An 18,915-nucleotide genomic window follows, 5' to 3' on the forward strand; every position below is an offset into this window, starting at 1 on the left:
TTCCATCCCATACAATTAAAGATTTCATTTTATTTTGATTTCATTTCTAGTTTTAGACCATCAACTGGAAGTAACAATGGTAAAAGCTGTTAACCCTGATGCAAATTTGATTGTCCAATTCAGTGTTGTAACAGATATAAAATTGCATTCAGAAGGATCATCCCCAGTCAATAACAATTTTCTGAGTTGACTTTTCCTGCGGTCATGAAAATCGAATTATTTAGAGAAATTAAAGTTTGATTGCCTCAAGGTAGAACTCAGCCAGGTGTGTTGCAGGATTATACTTTTATGCCTTTTGACTTCTTGTCATCACGAAAAACCAAATTAACCAAGATAACCCAGAAAGAAGAAACAGATCAATAACTTGAACAGTAAACGGGTTAACACTTAATGTGTTTTCAAACATGCCATGGCAGGGGTGCAGTGGGGACCTTGTTCACAGAAACTCCCATCTTGCAATTATCAATCACCAAAAACAGTGCAGATTCAGAAAAGTCTTGAGCTTTCTCAATGTTTAGAAACAGGATTGAGTGGATCAGCTATCCAGGAGAACAAGGTCCTGTTTTGCTTTTACTTTTACTTGATATGTTTTTATGCAGAAGAAACAAGTATCAAAGCCTTGGTCAACCAAAATGCAAGAATTACAAAACAACCATTTCTGGTGCATCAAATTTCAAGTTACTTCTTTTGCTGAAGAATTACTGGCTCATGAACAAATTACATTCTCACCTGCGATGATCAGTGACCGAAGGATGCAATCACAAGACTAATATTGGCACATTGGTACCCTGAAACAGCTCAGAGTAGTGAGTCGATCATGTGAGGATGTAAATTCAGCTCCCTCAACCATCCCTGTACTCCGTGGCTAAAAATAGCTCCCAATCAAGCAATGTCTCACTTTAAAATTCCCATCCACATTGACATGGTTTCAGCTCTCAAGTCCTTAAACATGAGAATTTTCTCCCACAATGAGACTCTTCCTCAATTTATTCCAAGAGGATCTTTTCAAATCTACCTCTTTGACCAAGCATTTTGTATCTGCCCCAACAATGTCTTATACGAATCAGAGTACAATTATTCTTCATTTCATGATTGTGAAGCACTTTGCACTATTTTGTTCCTTTCAAGTCTCTGCTCAGTTAAGTGCACAACCGCAAAATGGTTTCTTGCAGAGGTACAACGGACCATTGTGAAACAAGCAGAAGTCACAATTTATTAGTCAATTTGGCTAAGCAATTCAGAATATGCCCAAAATTCAAATTCTCACAGTTACCAAAATAAACTTGAAACTGCAAATTTCAAGTAAAATACATTTTTAATATTAGGACAAATCTTCCCATGCTGGCCAAAGCCCTGCAATCACATCTATGCTACATCCTCATTCACAGCGTTAACTAAACTCCAGGTCCCTGCGCAACTTATTCTCAGTCTTAACACTTCGTTAGAACTCTCACTGGTTCGTTTATTTTTTAAAAATAATTTTGTTTGGAGCTGTGAACTTTGACCTGAGAACTGAATGTGATCTTTGAACTGTAAGCAGCATTAATGTTTTTCCTCCCGAGAGAACAAACTGACATTTATTCACAAAAGCCAGGCCTGGAAACTATGAAGAGGTTGATTTTTGCTGATAGTGCTTGACAGAAACTTCAGCTCTGGAGAGGCATTTTATTCAAACAGAGAGTAGATGTTCTAATGTAAGAGGATTTCATTCTCATACAACCAAAATATAGTTCAAAAACTGGCTCAAACTTCGATTTGTCAGTTCAAAATCAGAAGGATTTTGGCTACCACAGTTCCAGGATCGAGGTTAGATTGCTGCCTGGTTGCCTTTTCTTTAATTTATTGAAAGTTCAAAGAATGGAATCTCCATTGTAAGAATTAAATGAATATTCCTTGCAGCCGATTGGAAACTCTCTGCACACACCTACACGTTCAGAAAACAAGATACACTCCCACGTACTGATGTAGTAGATCATGGAGTTTGCTTTAGTGACCTGATCGCTTCTAAAATTTTTTCATTTGATTTGTCCCTTGCTTGTCTGTCTTTGAGTGGGGGCCAGGAACAAAAAAGATTGGGTTTAAATCATAGACATTACATCACAGCACCTTCTGGTTTAATCTTTGATCAGAGAAGCTATTGTGGTATTAATAAATCGCTAAATCTTGTTTAAACTATAAACCTGTTGTCTGGTATCAATTACTCCAAGTCTAGAATGGATTAATCAAAAAGTCTGGTTATTAAATTTTGAGGAAAGGTTTGAGGGTGATTTGAATATTTTAAATTTCACTGTTGAAAATATACAGATAAGGAAGGGGATTTGGTTGTCCAACTCACACGTTATAACAAAAAGGATCATCACCAGTCAATGCAAATTTTCTGAGTTGACTTTTCCTGCAGTCATGGAGAGCCAATTATTAAAAGAAATTATTTTTGAGACAATTAATGGGCCACGTTTGGTTCTGTTAATTACCTGCAGGAGAAAGCAGTCAAAAGACCAGTGGGATGCTGGTCACAGATTGTTCAGTGAAAAACAGAGCTGAAAAATAATTGTGAGCAGTATCTCCAATGAGCTCGCTTGTACTTTCAGGGTGAATATCTACTCCCAAACTAGATCCACATTAAAACAACTCATTCCTGATTGTAGCCCCACAAGGCAGGACTTGAACTTAAAATCTGAAGTTTCATCAGTTAACTTGAAGTTTCCTTACCTTAAAATCCTTCCTGTTCATTATGTTCCCCTTGAAGTGACATAACCTGATTCAAAGCCCCTGATAAATACTGCTTGGCTCTATACACATCGGCAGAAAGACATCACGCTTTAAAGTAAAGTTTCTAGCATTACAAGAACAAACCATGGAAGCTCACTGTGCAGGAGATCACATCAAACTGTAGCCTGAATTGATACCTGGTAGTACTCAAGCCTGAATAGACTATACCACTAATGCACAAAACAAATCTTCATTGCCAGGTTGTCAAACGTTGAACACCATACATGCCCAGAGTTTAAATCAGTTGAGTTATTTCATCTTCAAACAACAACTGGGTTTCTTAATTGATGCCAGAATCTTTCCAGTCGGAACAGAGCCAATGCTGATGGATACCGAGGGAAAATTAGATCTAACAGAACAATGTTACTGCATCACTCCCTATGCACAATCACTGAAAAAGAACAGCTACAGGAGAAGTCCCTGACATGACAGAAAAATTCAGCCTTCGACTGAGAAGATTAAAGACAGAAGAGAACCAAGTTAGAGGCGTACCTCCAAAATAGCTCGAAAAGCCAAACAATCACCCAGGAAAGAAAGGCGAAAAGCTCTCCTTATTGTGGGAGCTCTGTCCACTCCTGTAGGCATCTCCGTACCACAACAGGAAAAAGCCAGTTCAGTGCTGAGATACATTTAAGAGAAACTTTTCATTGATATTTTTCTAAATTTCACTGACTGACTTAATTGGTATTAAACAAAAAACTTTGTCTGACCTGTTATAGTCAAACCATGCTGAATAGCTCGGGATAATGATGTGATGTGTCTGTTCAGTGACATTATCTTCGGCTTGGTCCACAGGACGTATATGATCACCTTTGGCATTGGAACTATCCTCTTCTTCCTAGAATAGTTCACAAATCATTTGGCTCTCAGTTAAATCACTGGAAATCAAAAGGCATGCATAATACTTGAATGAATGCCAGGACAAAAACCAGAAGAACTGCAGATGCTGTAAATCAGCAACAAAAACACAAAAACTCAGGTCTGACAGCATCTGTGGAGAGAAGTCAGAGTTAACGTTGTGGATTGAGTGACTTTCATCAAGTTCAATTTCAGTAAACAAATTACAATTGAAAATACAATGTTAAACAGGCAGAACAGCTTTGGGTCTCGGTGCCATGGTATTTTAATTAACTCAACTATAGCTTTAAATTGATCGAGAGATTTCCATTTCACACTTTACAAAAAAAAATTAAACATTTCTAAATCACAAAAATAATGAGAATTCTGACACTGACTTGGTTTACTTTGAAAGCTCTTCAGAGTTGTAAGTATCTGTAACTTGTTATGACATCTACAAAACTCAGAATGGAGAGACGGTTGCTAATCATCACATTATCACTGAAGATCAAGAGTCAAAGATGCTACCATTAGTTGATGGCAAGGAGGCAACCCAAAGATGGCTCTCAAGCTCTTGGCATAGTGATCAATAGGAGCACTCATGTCTTGTGTCCAACAAGCGATTTGAGGTACCATATGAGAGTGTTTTTGAGACCAATGGGATTATAGTTCCAGTGTGGTTCAAAATCATGAAGTTTGTTTTCTAAAACAAAATTGTCTCGATTCACTAATTTTATTTATTTTCCTAGTAAAATTCAGTTAAATAAGCAAAATTGCACGTTTACATTTTCGTGACAGACTTTCTCGTTAAAAACAGAAACAAAACATTTTCAATGAAGACTGGTTACAGTCTGGCATCTGATGGGTCCAATTGGGTTCATAACATCAAATATCACCACTTCTGAGCTTGTGATGTATAGCAGGTTACTGATGAAGCAAAGGAAGATGGCTGGGCCTACATCACTACAGCACAGATGTGGAGATGAGATGACCGAACTTCAATAACAACCATCTTCCTTTGTGATGGATATGACTGGAATCAGAGTTTTCCCCAATTCCTCAGAAATGTAGCTTTGCTCAGCTTCTTGATGCCACACTACGACAGAGTCATCCAGCACAAACACAGGCCCTACGCCAACAAATAAAGACCAAACTACACTAATCTCTTCACAGCACTTGGTCCATTAGTCTATTATGTCATAGCACTTTACATACTCATGCAGAGGTTTCTTAAATGCTGTCAGAGCATTCGCCTCCACGAGCCACTCTTGCAGCATGCTTCCACGTATCTACCTCCTTCTGGGTGAAAAATCTCCTCCTCGTACTTCTCGAAGTCACTCATTCCTTAACTTGAACTTATGCCATCTACCTTGGGGAACAGATTCTCACGATCGTCTGACTATACCTCTTAATTTTGCATACCTCAATGAGACTCTCTCCCCCGCCCCGCCCCCCCCCCCCCCCCCCCCCCCCCCCCAACTGAGCTTCAAGAAAAAACAAAACCAGCCTTGCAAGTCTCTCTTCATAACTGAAGCATTTCATCTCCGGCAACATGCAGATGAATCTCCTTTGGGGAGATGACGACCAAGTGCTATTATCGTCAGACTATTAATCCAGAGACACTGGCAATGTTCTGAAGACCTGAGTTTGAATCCTGAGATGGCAGATGTAGAATTTGATTTCAAGAAGTATCTGGAATTAGCAAACCAATGATGACCACGAAAACATTTCCATCTGTCAGCAAAAAACTCTGGTTCACCAATGCCCCCCGGGAAGGAAACCACTGTATCCACTCTGCTTTGGTCTGGAGTCACTTGTCGACCAGACAATGTATAGTTGATAGTTAACTGCCCTCTGTACAATTAGGGATAGGTAACAAATGCTGGCCTAGGCAGAGATTCTCACAGCCTATAAATCAAATTTTTAAAAACCCTCTAATGACATTAATAATGTCCTTCAATTAGAAAGGAAACTAAAACTGCACACAGTATTCCATCTGTGGCACAACCAATGAAAGCTTAGACCAGGTAAGGATGCCAGCCTCACTCTCCCAAGGACTTCAGTCAACCAGACAGGCCCCTCAGACAATCAATTAGCTCATAACCACCAGTGGACTTCTAATTCCAGGTTTTTTTTTATTTCATGACTTGGCCAGGTATGTTGTTTAATCTTGTAAATCCTTACAATATAACAATGGCAAGTGACACGAGTGGAAAAGTTTCTTGGTCAGCTATGTTTGATGTCAAGTTCATTCCACAAACCTCCAGCAACAGGTTAGGGATTGCTTCAAGACAAGCCTACAAGCTTCAACAATCAGAGGTAGTGCATACTCAAACAAAATACTTTAAGTCTACAAACAATAGCTCATACAAAGAAAGGAGTGAGTAAAGTTGAAACAAGGAAAGCTGGCACAGTTATCCTTGCCTTCAACACCAAATCCATTCCCTTAGTACAATTTGCAAATGCAGCCTTGATATTCATTTGCAGCCTTGGCTCAAGTATGAGAGAAGCTGTATTACTTGAGAATTCAAACAGAACATTCGGGAGTGGGTTATTGTTAAACTGGTGTTGCTGGATAGCACTGTTGATGACTGCTCCCATCACTTCACTAATGTTGGAGCACTGGCCAGTAATTGTTGCTAGATAGCAATATTTCAGATGTATTGAAACAGGTAGACTACGGGCGCATCAAGTTTTGGAGTACGGGTCTTGAGCGTTATTGTTAGAATGTTGTCAGAGTTCAGAGCTTTAGCAGTATTCATAACAGTGCGAAGCAGTTATAGAGTCATAGAGATGTACAGCATGCCAAAAAGATATCCCAAATTTATCTAGTCCCATTTGCCAGCATTAGCCCACATCCTTCTAAACTCTTCCTATTCATGTACCCATCCAGATGCCTATTAAAAGGTTTAAACTGTGCAAGCCTCCACCACATCCTCTGGCAGCTCATTCCATACACGTACCACCCTCTGCGTGAAAACGTTACCCCTGAGGTCTCTTTTACATCCTTCCCCTCTCACCCTAAACCGATGCCCTCTAGTGCTAGATTCCCCCACTCCAGGGAAAAGACCTTGTCTCACTTATCCTATCCATATGCCTCATGATTTTATAAACCTCTAAGATCACCACTCAGCCTCTGACACTCCAGGGAGAACAGCCCCAACCTATTCAGCCTCTCCTGATACCTCAAACCCTCCAACCCTGGCAACACACTTGTAAATCTTTTCTGAACCCTTTTTGATTTCACAACATCCTTCTTATAGGAGGGAGACCAGAATTGCATGCAATATTCCAAATGTAGATTAAAGTCACTAAAGATTATTTCCAATCCTTTGTTCGAAGCAGCCAGGAGTAGGGGTCTGTAGGTCACTGTGACCAGTGAGTGATTTCCCATAACATGCCCTCTCCTTCTGGACCCCCCCCACCTGAGGAAAAAGACGTTGTCTCTTTACCCTATCCATGTCCTTCATGATTTTGTAAACCTCTATAAAGGTCACGTCACAGCATCCAAAGCATCAGAGAAAACAGCCCCAGCCTGTTCAGCCTCTCCCTGTAGCTCAGATCCTCCAACCCTGGCAACATCCTTGTAAATCTTTTCTGAACCCTTCCAAGTTTCACAACATCTTTCCAATAGGAAGGAGACCAGAATTGCATGCAATATTACAGAAGCGGCCTAACCAATGTCCTGTACAGCCGCAACATGACATCCCAACTCCTGCACTCAATAGTCTGACCAATAAAGGAAACGCCTTCTTCACTATCGACCTGTGACTCTACTTTCAAGGAGCTACAAACCTGCATTTCAAGGTCTGTGTTCACCAAAACTCCCTAGGACCTTACCATTAAGTATATAAGTCACACTAAGATTTTCACCTCTCATTTATCTGAATTAAACTCCATCTGCCTCTCCTCTGCCCATTGATCAAGATCCCATTGTAATCTGAGATAACCTTTTTCGCTTTCAATACACATCCAATTTTGATATAATCTGCAAACTCACTAACGAAACCTCTTATGCTCACATCCAAACCATTTATATAAATGACGAAAAGCAGTGGACCCAGCATCGATCTTTGTCTCACCCCACTGATCACAGGTCTCCAGACTGAAAAACAACTCTTCACCACCACCACCACCACCACCAGTCTTCGACCTTTGAGCCAATTTTGTATCCAAATGGCTAGTTCTCCCTATATTACATGAGATCTATTGTCTCCTTAGTTACCCTTGGGTCCTTAATGTATTTGTAAAAACCCTTGGGATTCAACTTAACCCTATTTGCCAAAGCTATCTCATGTCCCTATTTTGCCCTCTTGATTACCCCCTTCAGTATACTCCTACTTGGTTTATACTCTAAGGATTCACTCGATCAATCCTGTCTATACCTGACACATGCTTCCTTTTTTTTAAAACTAAACCCTTAATTTCTTTCGTCATCCAGCATTCCCTATACCTCCCAGTCTTCCCTTCCACCCCGACAGGAAGATACTGTCTCTGGACTCTCATTTCCCCATTTCTGAAGGCTTCTCATTTTCCAGCCATCCCTTTATCTGCAAACATCTGCTCCCAATTAGCTTTTGAAAGTTCTTGGCTAATACCGTCAAAATTGTCCTTTCTCCAATTGAGAACTTCAAATTTTAGATCTGGTCTATCTTTTCCATCACTATTTTAAAATTAATAGAATTATGGCCGCTGACCCCAAAATACTCCCCACTAACACCTCAGTCACCTGCCCTGTCTTATTTCCCAAGAGTAGGTCAGGTTTTGCACCTTCTCCAGTAGGTATATCCACATAATGAATCAGAAAATTTTCTTGGACAAAATTAACAAATTCCTCTCCATCAAACCCTTAACGTTGTGGCAGTACCAGTCAATGTTTGGAAAGTGAAAATCCCCTACCATAACAACCCTATTATTTTGAGAGGTAACCGAAATCTCCTTACAAATTTGTTTCTCAATTTCTCGCCTACTATGAGGGAATCAACAATCAATCTCAGTAAGGTGATCATCCCTTACCTATTTCTCAGTTCACCCAAATAACTTCCATGGACGTATTCCCAGGAAAATCCTCCCTTAGTATAGCTGTAATGCTATCCCCAATTTAAAAACGCCACTCCCGTTCCCTTCTGTCCTTCGTGCAGCATTTGTACCCTGGAACATTAAGCGGTCAGTCCTATCCATCCCGGAGCAACATACCTGTAATTGCTATGGTACCCCAGTCCCATGTTCCTAACATGCCCTGAGTTTGTCTGCCTTCTCTGTTCGGCCTCTTGCATTGAAGTAAATGCAGTTCAATTTATCAGTCCTACCTTGTTCTCTGCTTTGTCCTTTACTGCCCTCACTGTTTGACTCACTTCTTTTTTTCCAACTAGTTCTCATCCATTCCCAAATTATACAGCTCTACCAAAAACAAAGTAAAAGAGACTTCAGTTTGTTTTCTCCCAACTCATAGAAACATGGGTATAGCCCATTCTCCCCTCCATTCAATACAATCATGTCTAACTGAACATTGCAATGCCCTTTATTCATCCTATCCCAATAACATGGTATGCCATTTGTAATTAGATATCTGTCCACATCTACCTTAAAATGCTAAGGACAGATTCTGGACAGAATTCCAAATGTTGACATTATTCTGCAATAGACAAAAAAAACCTATTAATTTCAGACCTCAGTGGCATCTCCCTCCTTTTTAAATTGTGTCCCCGGTTCGAGATTCCATAACAGGTGCACATCTCACTTGTCGCTACAACAATTCTGCTATCATGGAAACAACTTTGTGAACCCTTCCTGCACTTCGTGTATGGCAATACATCTTTCCCAGAGATAAAGAGACCTAAACTGCACACAATACTCCAGGTACTGTCTCACCAAGCTCCGAAACAACAAAAGGAAGACTTGATTACTCTTGTATTCAAACAAAAAGAGGTTATTGCTCCTTAGCCTTAGTTTTATTTGCTGCACCTGAACTGATAAGCTTTGCTCCTTTGTACACCAACACTTTCCCATCGCTCAATGTTGAAGAAATATTCTGCACATCAGTTCTTCCACACAAAATAGATTACATCATTTTTCCCATGACAGATTCTAAAAACCAGATTCTTGCCAAAGCTGACCGAAACCCTCTAGAAGATGCATCACATGCTCCTTACCAAACAAGGAGGTGATGGCCTCATAATATCACTCAACTATTAATCCAGAGAGCTCAAGTGACGTTCTGGGGATCGGAGTTCAAATCCAGCCAGGACAATGGGTGAAATATGAATGCGATAATAAGCGGTGATTAATAGTGACCAGGAAAGCATAGATTTTTCTGACGATCACCAATCTGGTTCACTCACGCCACTGAGGGAAGGATTTACCAGGTCTTGCCTCAGTACGACTCCAGACCCTTGACCCTTAACTGCCTCCTGGGCATTTAGGTTTGGGCAATAAATGCTGGTCTGAGTAGTGATACCTCATCCCACAAATTAAAGAAACATTCCCCTTAACGCTGGATTATTTGCTAATTTGGAAATATTACATTTGATCCCAATCATTCAGCTATAGTGAACAGCTGCAGTCCCAAGTACTGATTGATCCAGTACCTAGTGACAGCCTGCCAATCCTCGAAAAAGCCATTTATTCTTACTCTCTTTTAATGACATGGACGACAATTGTCTAATTATACTATTCAAGGCAGAAAACAATAGTATTTCACTTGTGATCACTGCATTCTTGGCGAACAAATTTCCTAAATATTAATCTCATTAACAGACTCTCACTTCTAGGTTTGAAGGCTGGGTTCAATAAAGGAACAATTTGCAAACCAAGCTGTCAACAATTAGCAAAGACTCTGTTCAGACTCTATTTAAGATATCATAAAATAATTTAAAATGTGATTTTATGCATGGAATTTTTCCCCCTCAACAGGCATCACAAAATAAAAGTGTTGAGTATAAGCCTCATCATTGTTTCGGAGGTACAGATCCAAGTATACAAACAGAAGTTTTTAAAAGGCATATCTTGGCTATTCAATCTTTCCATGTTTCTTACATCTTTTTTCTCTTCAATTTGTTTGACCTTTTACAAGGTTAAGAATTTTTGGTGCAAGAATCAAGTAACTAACTCACAGGTGGTGAGAGAGCAGGTAAAGCCAAAAAAGAAATCATCAGCACATGCACACCTTTTGTCTACTGCACATTCTTCAGACCATGCCTGACTGGAAGAGACCACTGCAGTTTATCGACATTGGTATATCTGGTTAACCAGACCAAAAGTAAAGCAACCCAGGATGTCTACTCAGTGGGTCTGGCAGCATCGGTGGACAGAAAGCAGAATGGTCCAAAAAGGTCACCTCTACTTTCACTCCACAGATGCTGCCATATTTGCTGAATTTCTCTGGCAGTTTCTGTTTCATATTTCCAGTATCTGGAGTTCTTTGTTTTATTCCAGGGTGGATATTACTTATTTTGCTTTTTTGGTAAGGAATGACAATGAACTGACATGAAGAGGAGGTAAAAAAAAAGTTAACCAGTGATATTGAGACACATTTTACACGTGTAGATGGGATAATTGTTTCATAGCACAGTGTGGGTGATGACTTGCCAAACGAGTTGAAAAAAAAATTATCAACCTGAAATTTATTACTCCAAGGAGAAATAAAACTAAACAAGGGATAATGTCACAAAAGATTACCATCATCAAATTACAAGACATCAGCTTCTAACATGGTGTGATCAAAATGCACAAAATGATGATGCAAAGGCTATGCTCTCATTTGCAACTCAATAGCCAAGTGCTTATGCAATAAATTCTTAACTACGCTTTACACAAACAACATGTGACATAATTTTTTGCCCACAACGTGCAAGGCTGTGCAGAAAGAAAAGGAATTGAATATCTCCAAATGTAACTGAACAAGTCATTTTCCCTCAATATTCAAATTTTGATTACTGTTTTCCCTCCAACAGCATGTAACCACAAACACGTTTGTCAAAGTGTTGCCAATACGAAGTGGTACAGAAACAGTTCTGGAGCCTAACAATAGATTAGTTGCCATAGTTACCATTTCTCAACAGCGACTGGGTGAGCAGAACTAGCTTTTATGTTAATTACCTTCCCTCCTGCAGACAACGGTTCATCCTCTTGCTCGTCTGTAACAAGATCAATTCAGGATATATTATTAGTTTGCTCATATGCGATCAAGCCTTCATAAAAGGTGAAGATGATGTCAACAGCCACAGTGTAATCATCTGGTTTGTCATGGATTTGCTAATATAATACTATTCCAGCTGAGCTACAAAAATGAATTATTGTACGAAGTAGATTCAATGTTACATTTACATTAGACAATAAAATTACTTGCATGTATATCCCATTGGATACCATCAGGTCACTAGCTACAGTTTTTAGTGCACCTTTCCAGCTCTTGCTGGCCTCATTCTATCCTCTGTAAACTGGAGGCCATCCAAAACAGCCCATCTGTTTTTTATTCAAATTTCTTCAATCTTTGGATCTGCTTAGTCCTAGATGGATCTTTCAGGAAAGTAGAGGTAAGCAGATGCCTCACAATATACTTAACACTTCTTCAGGTATGAGTCAACGATTAATTTTAATTATTTTTAATAAAACTGTTCAGACGTTTTCTGACACCTGTGCTTGAACAGGGACCATATGGAGTACTTAATGAAGTCTGAGGCCATTTTACTTTTTTCTAAATTAGTACCATCACGCATCAACCACTTCTCATTGACCAAGACAATGTCCTGGTCAAGCAGCATCAAAATTCGAATGATCATTGCTTTTAAATCCCTTCAGTGCCTTGCCCCTCCCCACCTTGGCAGTCTCCACAAATCCTGTAACATGCAAAGCTATCTACACAACTCAGACTCTGACCTGAAGCACACTCAACTTCAATTACTCCACCAATGACCACACCTTAGTTGCCTTGGCCCTATGGTCTTGAGAAGCTATATTGTTCCAACTCTTGGCCACACTTGGTTCCTCAAAATACTCCTTATAAAATCTCCCTCTTTGAGCAAGCTTTTGACCATCTTGCGTGACTTCACGTAATTTTGTTCAATCAATCAATACCCCTTTGAATTACCATGGATGAAACAATGTTAAATACACTTCAACACCAACTTCAAATTCAACATTTCTTGGAAATCAGAGGTAAATTTGGTCAATAATTAAACTTTATGTTCTTGCCACTTCTCAGCCCAATCCCCGATATTGTCAGAGTCTTGATGCAAATGGACACTGGCCTCTTAATGTCTCAAGAGAGGCTAATGTTGCTGCCATTATGCCATCATCACAAATTTCCACCTCAAACCTTCTGATGGATGAAAACTCATTGATGGAAGCAGCTGAAGATGTTTTGAGCTGAAAACACTACCTTGAGAAACTCCTGCATTGAGGCACAGACATGGAGATGATTGACTTCCTACAATGCCAAGCATTTTCTTTTGACCTAAATATGACTCCACCAAGTGGGAATTTTACCCAATTCCCAATTACTCCAGTCACCAAGAACAATCAGAGGGTCATGCTAGGTAAGAGAAGGGGCCCAACAGAGGCACAAATCCAATGGTCTCTGTAAAGCAATTCCAACAGCTCAAAGCAAGCTTTAAAAGCAGAAACTGTCTGCATTTCCCAGGGGTGATTTATTTACCTCTTCAGATAATGGAAAAAAAATCAAGGTTCATCAGAATAGTGACAATTACAAAGTATAATTACCTAGATCTGCAATTGTGCCTCCCTTCACAGGTGTGTGCTCACTGTCCTTCTTGGGATTCACTAGTGTAAAAAAAAGTTATAGACAAGCCATCAAAAATGTACCCAATTCAATGCATTTCATCAGTGAGATTTTTAGATGACAGCAGATTGGGTAAAACTTGAAGTTGCATCCAGCTTTTTGCAACTGAAATCCATTGAATCCACTTGCAAACTCAATCCAAATTTTCTCTTCAGGAACAAAGGTATTTTGCATCTGCAACTCCATGGCATAGAATTATTTGCACTTATAATCTGCTTTCCACCGATGACAAAAACTTCACTCTTCCATTAAGTCATAACCTTAAATTCACATTTTCATCACCGACATCTCAACAATAATTCTTAACATCTTCAATTGTGTAAAGTCCTTCATCAATTTTAAACCCAAACCTATTCTACTCCAAATGTTTATGTTGGTATGTTCATATGTTTAAGCACAATTCAAGTTTGATTTGTACAAAGTTAAAAATCACACACCACCAGGTTATAGTCCAACAGGTTGAATTGAAAGCACACTAGCTTTCGGAGCGTAGGTTCTTCATCAGGTGGTCGTGGAGGGCTCAATCCTAACACACAGAATTTATAGCAATAAGCTATGAAGGAAAGACGCTCCGAAAACTAGTGTGCTTCCAATTAAACCTGTTGGACTATAACCTGATGTTGTGTGATTTTTAAAATTTGTACATCCCAGTCCAACACCGGCATCTCTGAAATTTGATTGGGATTTCTTTCATATTCTTGTATATTCAGAGAACCACTCAGTTCTCTCTCATCTGAAGCTAAAACTTCTGAACTAACTCTAAGTAGCTCTCGCATCTGATAGCAATCTCAGTTTAGAAGGTCTGCTGAGCAATATAGTTCTCAAAAATACCTGAAGATGAAACAGATGTTTGCATTTTTATTGCTGACACAATAACCTCAAAGCTCAAATCTAAGCATTCAGTCTTCCTGCCAAAAAAACCTAAAGCATGCAGAACTGGTGAACGGGAACAAGTAGAACCCAGATCTCTCTCAACTAGTTGTCTATAAATATTTGAAATGCACTGTAAAGAAAACATGTTTTATTTTTCCTTTTTTTGGGATTGTGGACAACAATAAGAGACTGAGGCAGGAATTGTTGCATTTCTCAAAAAAAAATTACCAGTGCTCACTATGAGCTGTGTTTACCCTGTTGCTTTATCCAACCAGTAAGGATAAAATGTCTAAAATGCAACAGCACCCTGGATGCGTGCAGAGCAAGTTTTGCCAAGACGCACAAACTGCTGACTCATTTATGTCAACAGGATAAGCTGTGCAAACTAAAAGTCATTCACATTCCAACAATACTCTCATTGGCATCAGGGCAGATGGGTTGCGTCTGGGTGGATACTAAAGAAACAGCAATCTTTACACCACAAACGTAAAAGGCTTTCTCTCTGTGCAGTGAAGAAACAAAAGTCTGCAAGATAGCTCGCTATTCTCTCCCACAAGTTGCTAAAAGCTGCTGCCGCCAACCAGTGACTGAAAAAAACATGTGTCAACTGCCCTGTGCAGTAAAGAACTGAAAAAAATGTGGAAAGAATAAGCAGCTCAAAGATTCTAACAAAGCACAAGAAACTTCATCAAATTGTGTGGACTAAACAGCGTTGCCCCAATATCTTTATTTTCCACTAAGAACATGGATGTTTGTGTGAGGGTTCGAGTTTCAGCTTGGAGAGTTATATTTCGATAGTTCACATTTGTTTGCCGGTGGTTTGAAATTTTTGTGGTAAGTGATGATGGGGTTGGAGTATCACAGTGTACTTTCTCAGTGGGTTGTGACAAATAACCAAGAGACTAACAAAGAAAAAACACTGACTTCTTTCTCCCCCTCAAATCTCATTTGGGTTTGGAAGGATCAGGATTTGGAATTTTATCCTGAACTGTTATCCTTCAACCACAAGCGTATCCCTCCACCTCCACCTCCCAAAAAAGTGGAAGAGATGTTGCTCTTTATAAATGAAATGCTGAAAATAAGTGTGGCAGAAGGCAACTAGCCCAACTGTGAACAGTATGCGGTTGAAAATAGAAAAGAACCCAGAGGTATTGGGATTAACACTGATGAAAAAATTTCAGCATGTGAAACTTCAATATTATACCAAAACACTGTTTTTCAAGAGCCATTACAATAATCTGAATGACAGAAGAGACCTGATCCTTACCATTTTTAGGTAAAATAACTTCTTCTACATTTGGTACAGGAGTGGGATCCTCCATGTCTTTGGTCAGGTCTTCCTGCTCCTCTTCATCTTTCTGCCCCCTCCTCTTCAAGTATGGTGTCGGCTGACTACAGGCAAAACAGAAACGTTATGAACTTTAGCATCAACACAACCTAGTTTTGCATTTATAAAATTTACTTTAATATATTAAGCACAATTGTAGAGACGGCAGGGGTACCTCAGTTCTTTACTTTCTCCTGCTAATTGCAATTTATATATTCCACTGTAAAAAAGGACAGACATGAAATTTGCTTCAATCGCAATCAATAATATTCCAGGTGAGAAAGTAAAAGTAAAACTTGCCCGTGTAGAAACATCAAAAATTGGATGAATAGGCCATTTGACCCTTCGAGAAGACTCTGCCATTCAACATGAGCATGACTGATGGTCCAACTCAGTACCCTGTTTCTGCTTTTGCACCATACCTTGTATTCTTTTAGCCCTAAGAGCTACACCTCACACCATCTTGAAAACATTCCATGTTTGGCTTCAATTGCTTTCTGTGGCAGAAAATGCCTCATGGTCACAATTCTCTCTACTCTCAAGCCGAAACCCCTTCTCTGGACTCCTCCAGTTATTGGGAAAATCCTTTCAATTGTTACCTTGTCTAGTCATGTCAGAATTTTACACATTTCTATGATTCTTCCAAGCTCCAGTGAACCATGTCCAAACCAATCCAATCTCTCTTCACTTATCAGTCCTGCCATGTGAGGAAATCAGTCTAGTATTTGGAGAATACCTTTAAAAGAATCAATTGCTGTGTCATGGTTTTCAACGTAGTTGAAAAATCATTTCACAACCAAAGAAGTTCAGAACAAAAAGATTGAATTCAGCCCATCTCGTTTTCATCAACTCAAAAACCAGCCAGATTCTCAGCTCCACGAATCCTCCTCTACTCGAAATATTCATCCACTATTCCCCCAAAATATGTACCAATTTCTCCTTGAATTACTTATTGTGGCTGAGAACTGCATGTGCCAAAAGATCTCAAACCAACTTGTCCTTATTTAACTATGGTCTCTTGAATTTCAACTGATGAAAGCACTGAATAAAGGCAAGTTTTCTTGCTTATCACAGGAATATTATATCCTCACTCACAATTTAAAAGATAATGACAACTATTTTTGAGCTCCTATTGAATTGCATCTGAACCTTTAACCAAATACACTGGGTTAACTAATTCCTGTGGACTACAGCTTTTCATTCTCAGTGACAGGCTGGTGAATTTATCCCCATTATTCCTAATTTTGGAGGCAGGGTGAACTATATAAACACCTGCTTCCATTTAATTTTTAAAACCTTTGCTGATACATTAGCTACCCTTCAATCTGTAAAAATTGTTCCAGAATCTAGAGAATCTTCAAAGATAGCCAAAGTTTCCATGATTCCTATTTTCACTACCTCAAATATCAAGGGATATAGATTAATGGATTCTAGGGATTTGCTGACCTTAAATCCATTTCCCCAACACCATTTGCTTCACTCATGAGAACCTATGTCCCTGAACATGTTTGCAATGTTGTTTGCCTCCTCCTTTTGAAAGCAGACCAATGTAGTTAGTTGGTCTGTTACCTTCTTTCCACATTGTAACTACCCCGATTTCTTGCCATGCATTATAAAGGAATCTTCATTTGTCTTCACATACTTAAAGAAGCTTTGAGAATCACTATGTTATGTTTCTTGCAAGCTTCCTTTCACACTCTTCTTCCCCTTCTTAAATCAATCTCTTGGTCCTCCTTCCTTGGATCTAAATATAGCAGTAATTTCTATTGTTCACCATGGTGAGGTGACCTTCCCCATTTTATTTGTGTCCCAGACAGGAACGAACAATTATTGCAATTCACTGCATTTTTTAAACTGCTGGCCAGTGCTTATCCACTGTCATCCCTTGAATTAACATTTCTCAATTTATTCAAACCAACTCATGCCTCATACCATCATATAGTTTTCTTCATTACAACGGAGAACAACATACTTGATTCCGAGACCCAGTCCTGATTCTAAATAAAAGGATATTATCATATCTGCAAAGCCAACTATTCCTTTTTGCTCACATAACACCCAGTCTAGGATGCCCTATGGGATCTAGAAAAGCATTTCCAAGAATCGCTCGTCTACAACAGTGGCACAGATTTTGATTTGCCCAATCTGTTCACAGAGGAGAAGTAACCATACTTGCAGCTGTACCTGTGTTGCTTGAGTCACTAATTTCCTGTTTAATGACTTCCCAAATATTACCTCTACAGTTTGGAAGTTTACACACAACTCCACTCGTATCTTCTGTCCCTTGATGTTTCGTAACTCTACCCATAGAGAATCTACTTTACTGCAGCTAATTTTCTTGGGCTGAGCGCTAAGAAGTTGAGACTGTTTTCTTGGACAGAAGGCAGCTCAGAAGATTAGGCAGAGATTTTTTAAAATAATGTGTGGGCTAGATAGAGTACTTATGGAGAAGCTGTTCCTGCTTGTTCAGGAGAAAACGAGGGCAGAGATTTAAAATGATGTGCAAAAACGCAAGAGTGATGTGAGAATGTGAGTCGAGCATGTGATGCTCTGCCTAGAAACATGGAAGGGGGAGATTCAATTAAAGGTATTTAATAGGGCATTAAATGATTGTTTGGATAGAAATGGTGTGCAGGAATATTGGAAAAGGAAAGAGATTGGCACTAAATAATGGAATCAGCATGTGCATTGTGATTCAAATGTTCTCTTGCTGGACCACAACAGTGTTGTAATTATTGTCCATTCCTTTCAAATAAAGGCCCCTTTTATTTATGTTCCCTCTTAACTCAAGAACCTCAACGTTAGATTTTTGAGATTCATGGACAAAAACTCCCCAAGTCCTCTACCCTGCAAATTTTTGCAGTTTTTCTCCATTTAAGTAATACTTTAGGTTATATATGCTCACTGCATAACCTCATGTTCTCAAATTACATTTCATCTGTAAGGCTTTTCTCTACTCCCTTGTTTACCTTCCTCTCCAGACTCTGTCATCCTCACCACTTGCTTTCCCACCTATTTTTGGGCCTTTATAAATTTGGTTATAGCACATTAATGTTGCTCATCCAAGTCATTAACATATATTGCACAGAATTCTGGCCCCAACGTTGATTGCTGTGGCACATCACATATTAGAGTTTGGGATCATGAAAACATCTACCATATCCAAATTATCATCTGTGAGTTAGCCAGTTCCTATCCATGCTAAAAATGATCTTGAACATGATGGGTTTTGAGTTCTATTAAGTAGCTAACTTGCGGTACCTTACCAGACACCTTTTGAACATCCAAATATATCACAATATATTTTGCC

At 39.3% G+C, this 18,915-nt stretch overlaps 1 protein-coding gene across 2 annotated transcripts in view; it reads right to left on the reverse strand.

Annotated features, from left to right (window-relative positions):
* The window catches only part of smarcc1a (SWI/SNF related, matrix associated, actin dependent regulator of chromatin, subfamily c, member 1a), a 211,297-nt gene that overhangs the window by 129,468 nt on the left and 62,914 nt on the right, over positions 1–18,915 (reverse strand). For both annotated transcript variants that reach the window (XM_060823713.1, XM_060823712.1), the window contains exons 11-14: positions 15,546–15,670; positions 13,327–13,386; positions 11,704–11,741; positions 3,480–3,607 (exon numbers count right to left, since the gene is read on the reverse strand). In XM_060823713.1, coding sequence (XP_060679696.1) covers positions 3,480–3,607; positions 11,704–11,741; positions 13,327–13,386; positions 15,546–15,670 — 351 coding nt within the window. The remainder of the gene's footprint in view (positions 1–3,479; positions 3,608–11,703; positions 11,742–13,326; positions 13,387–15,545; positions 15,671–18,915) is intronic.

Source organism: Hemiscyllium ocellatum, chromosome 4, assembly GCF_020745735.1.
Source record: "Hemiscyllium ocellatum isolate sHemOce1 chromosome 4, sHemOce1.pat.X.cur, whole genome shotgun sequence".
Classification (NCBI taxonomy): domain Eukaryota; kingdom Metazoa; phylum Chordata; class Chondrichthyes; order Orectolobiformes; family Hemiscylliidae; genus Hemiscyllium; species Hemiscyllium ocellatum.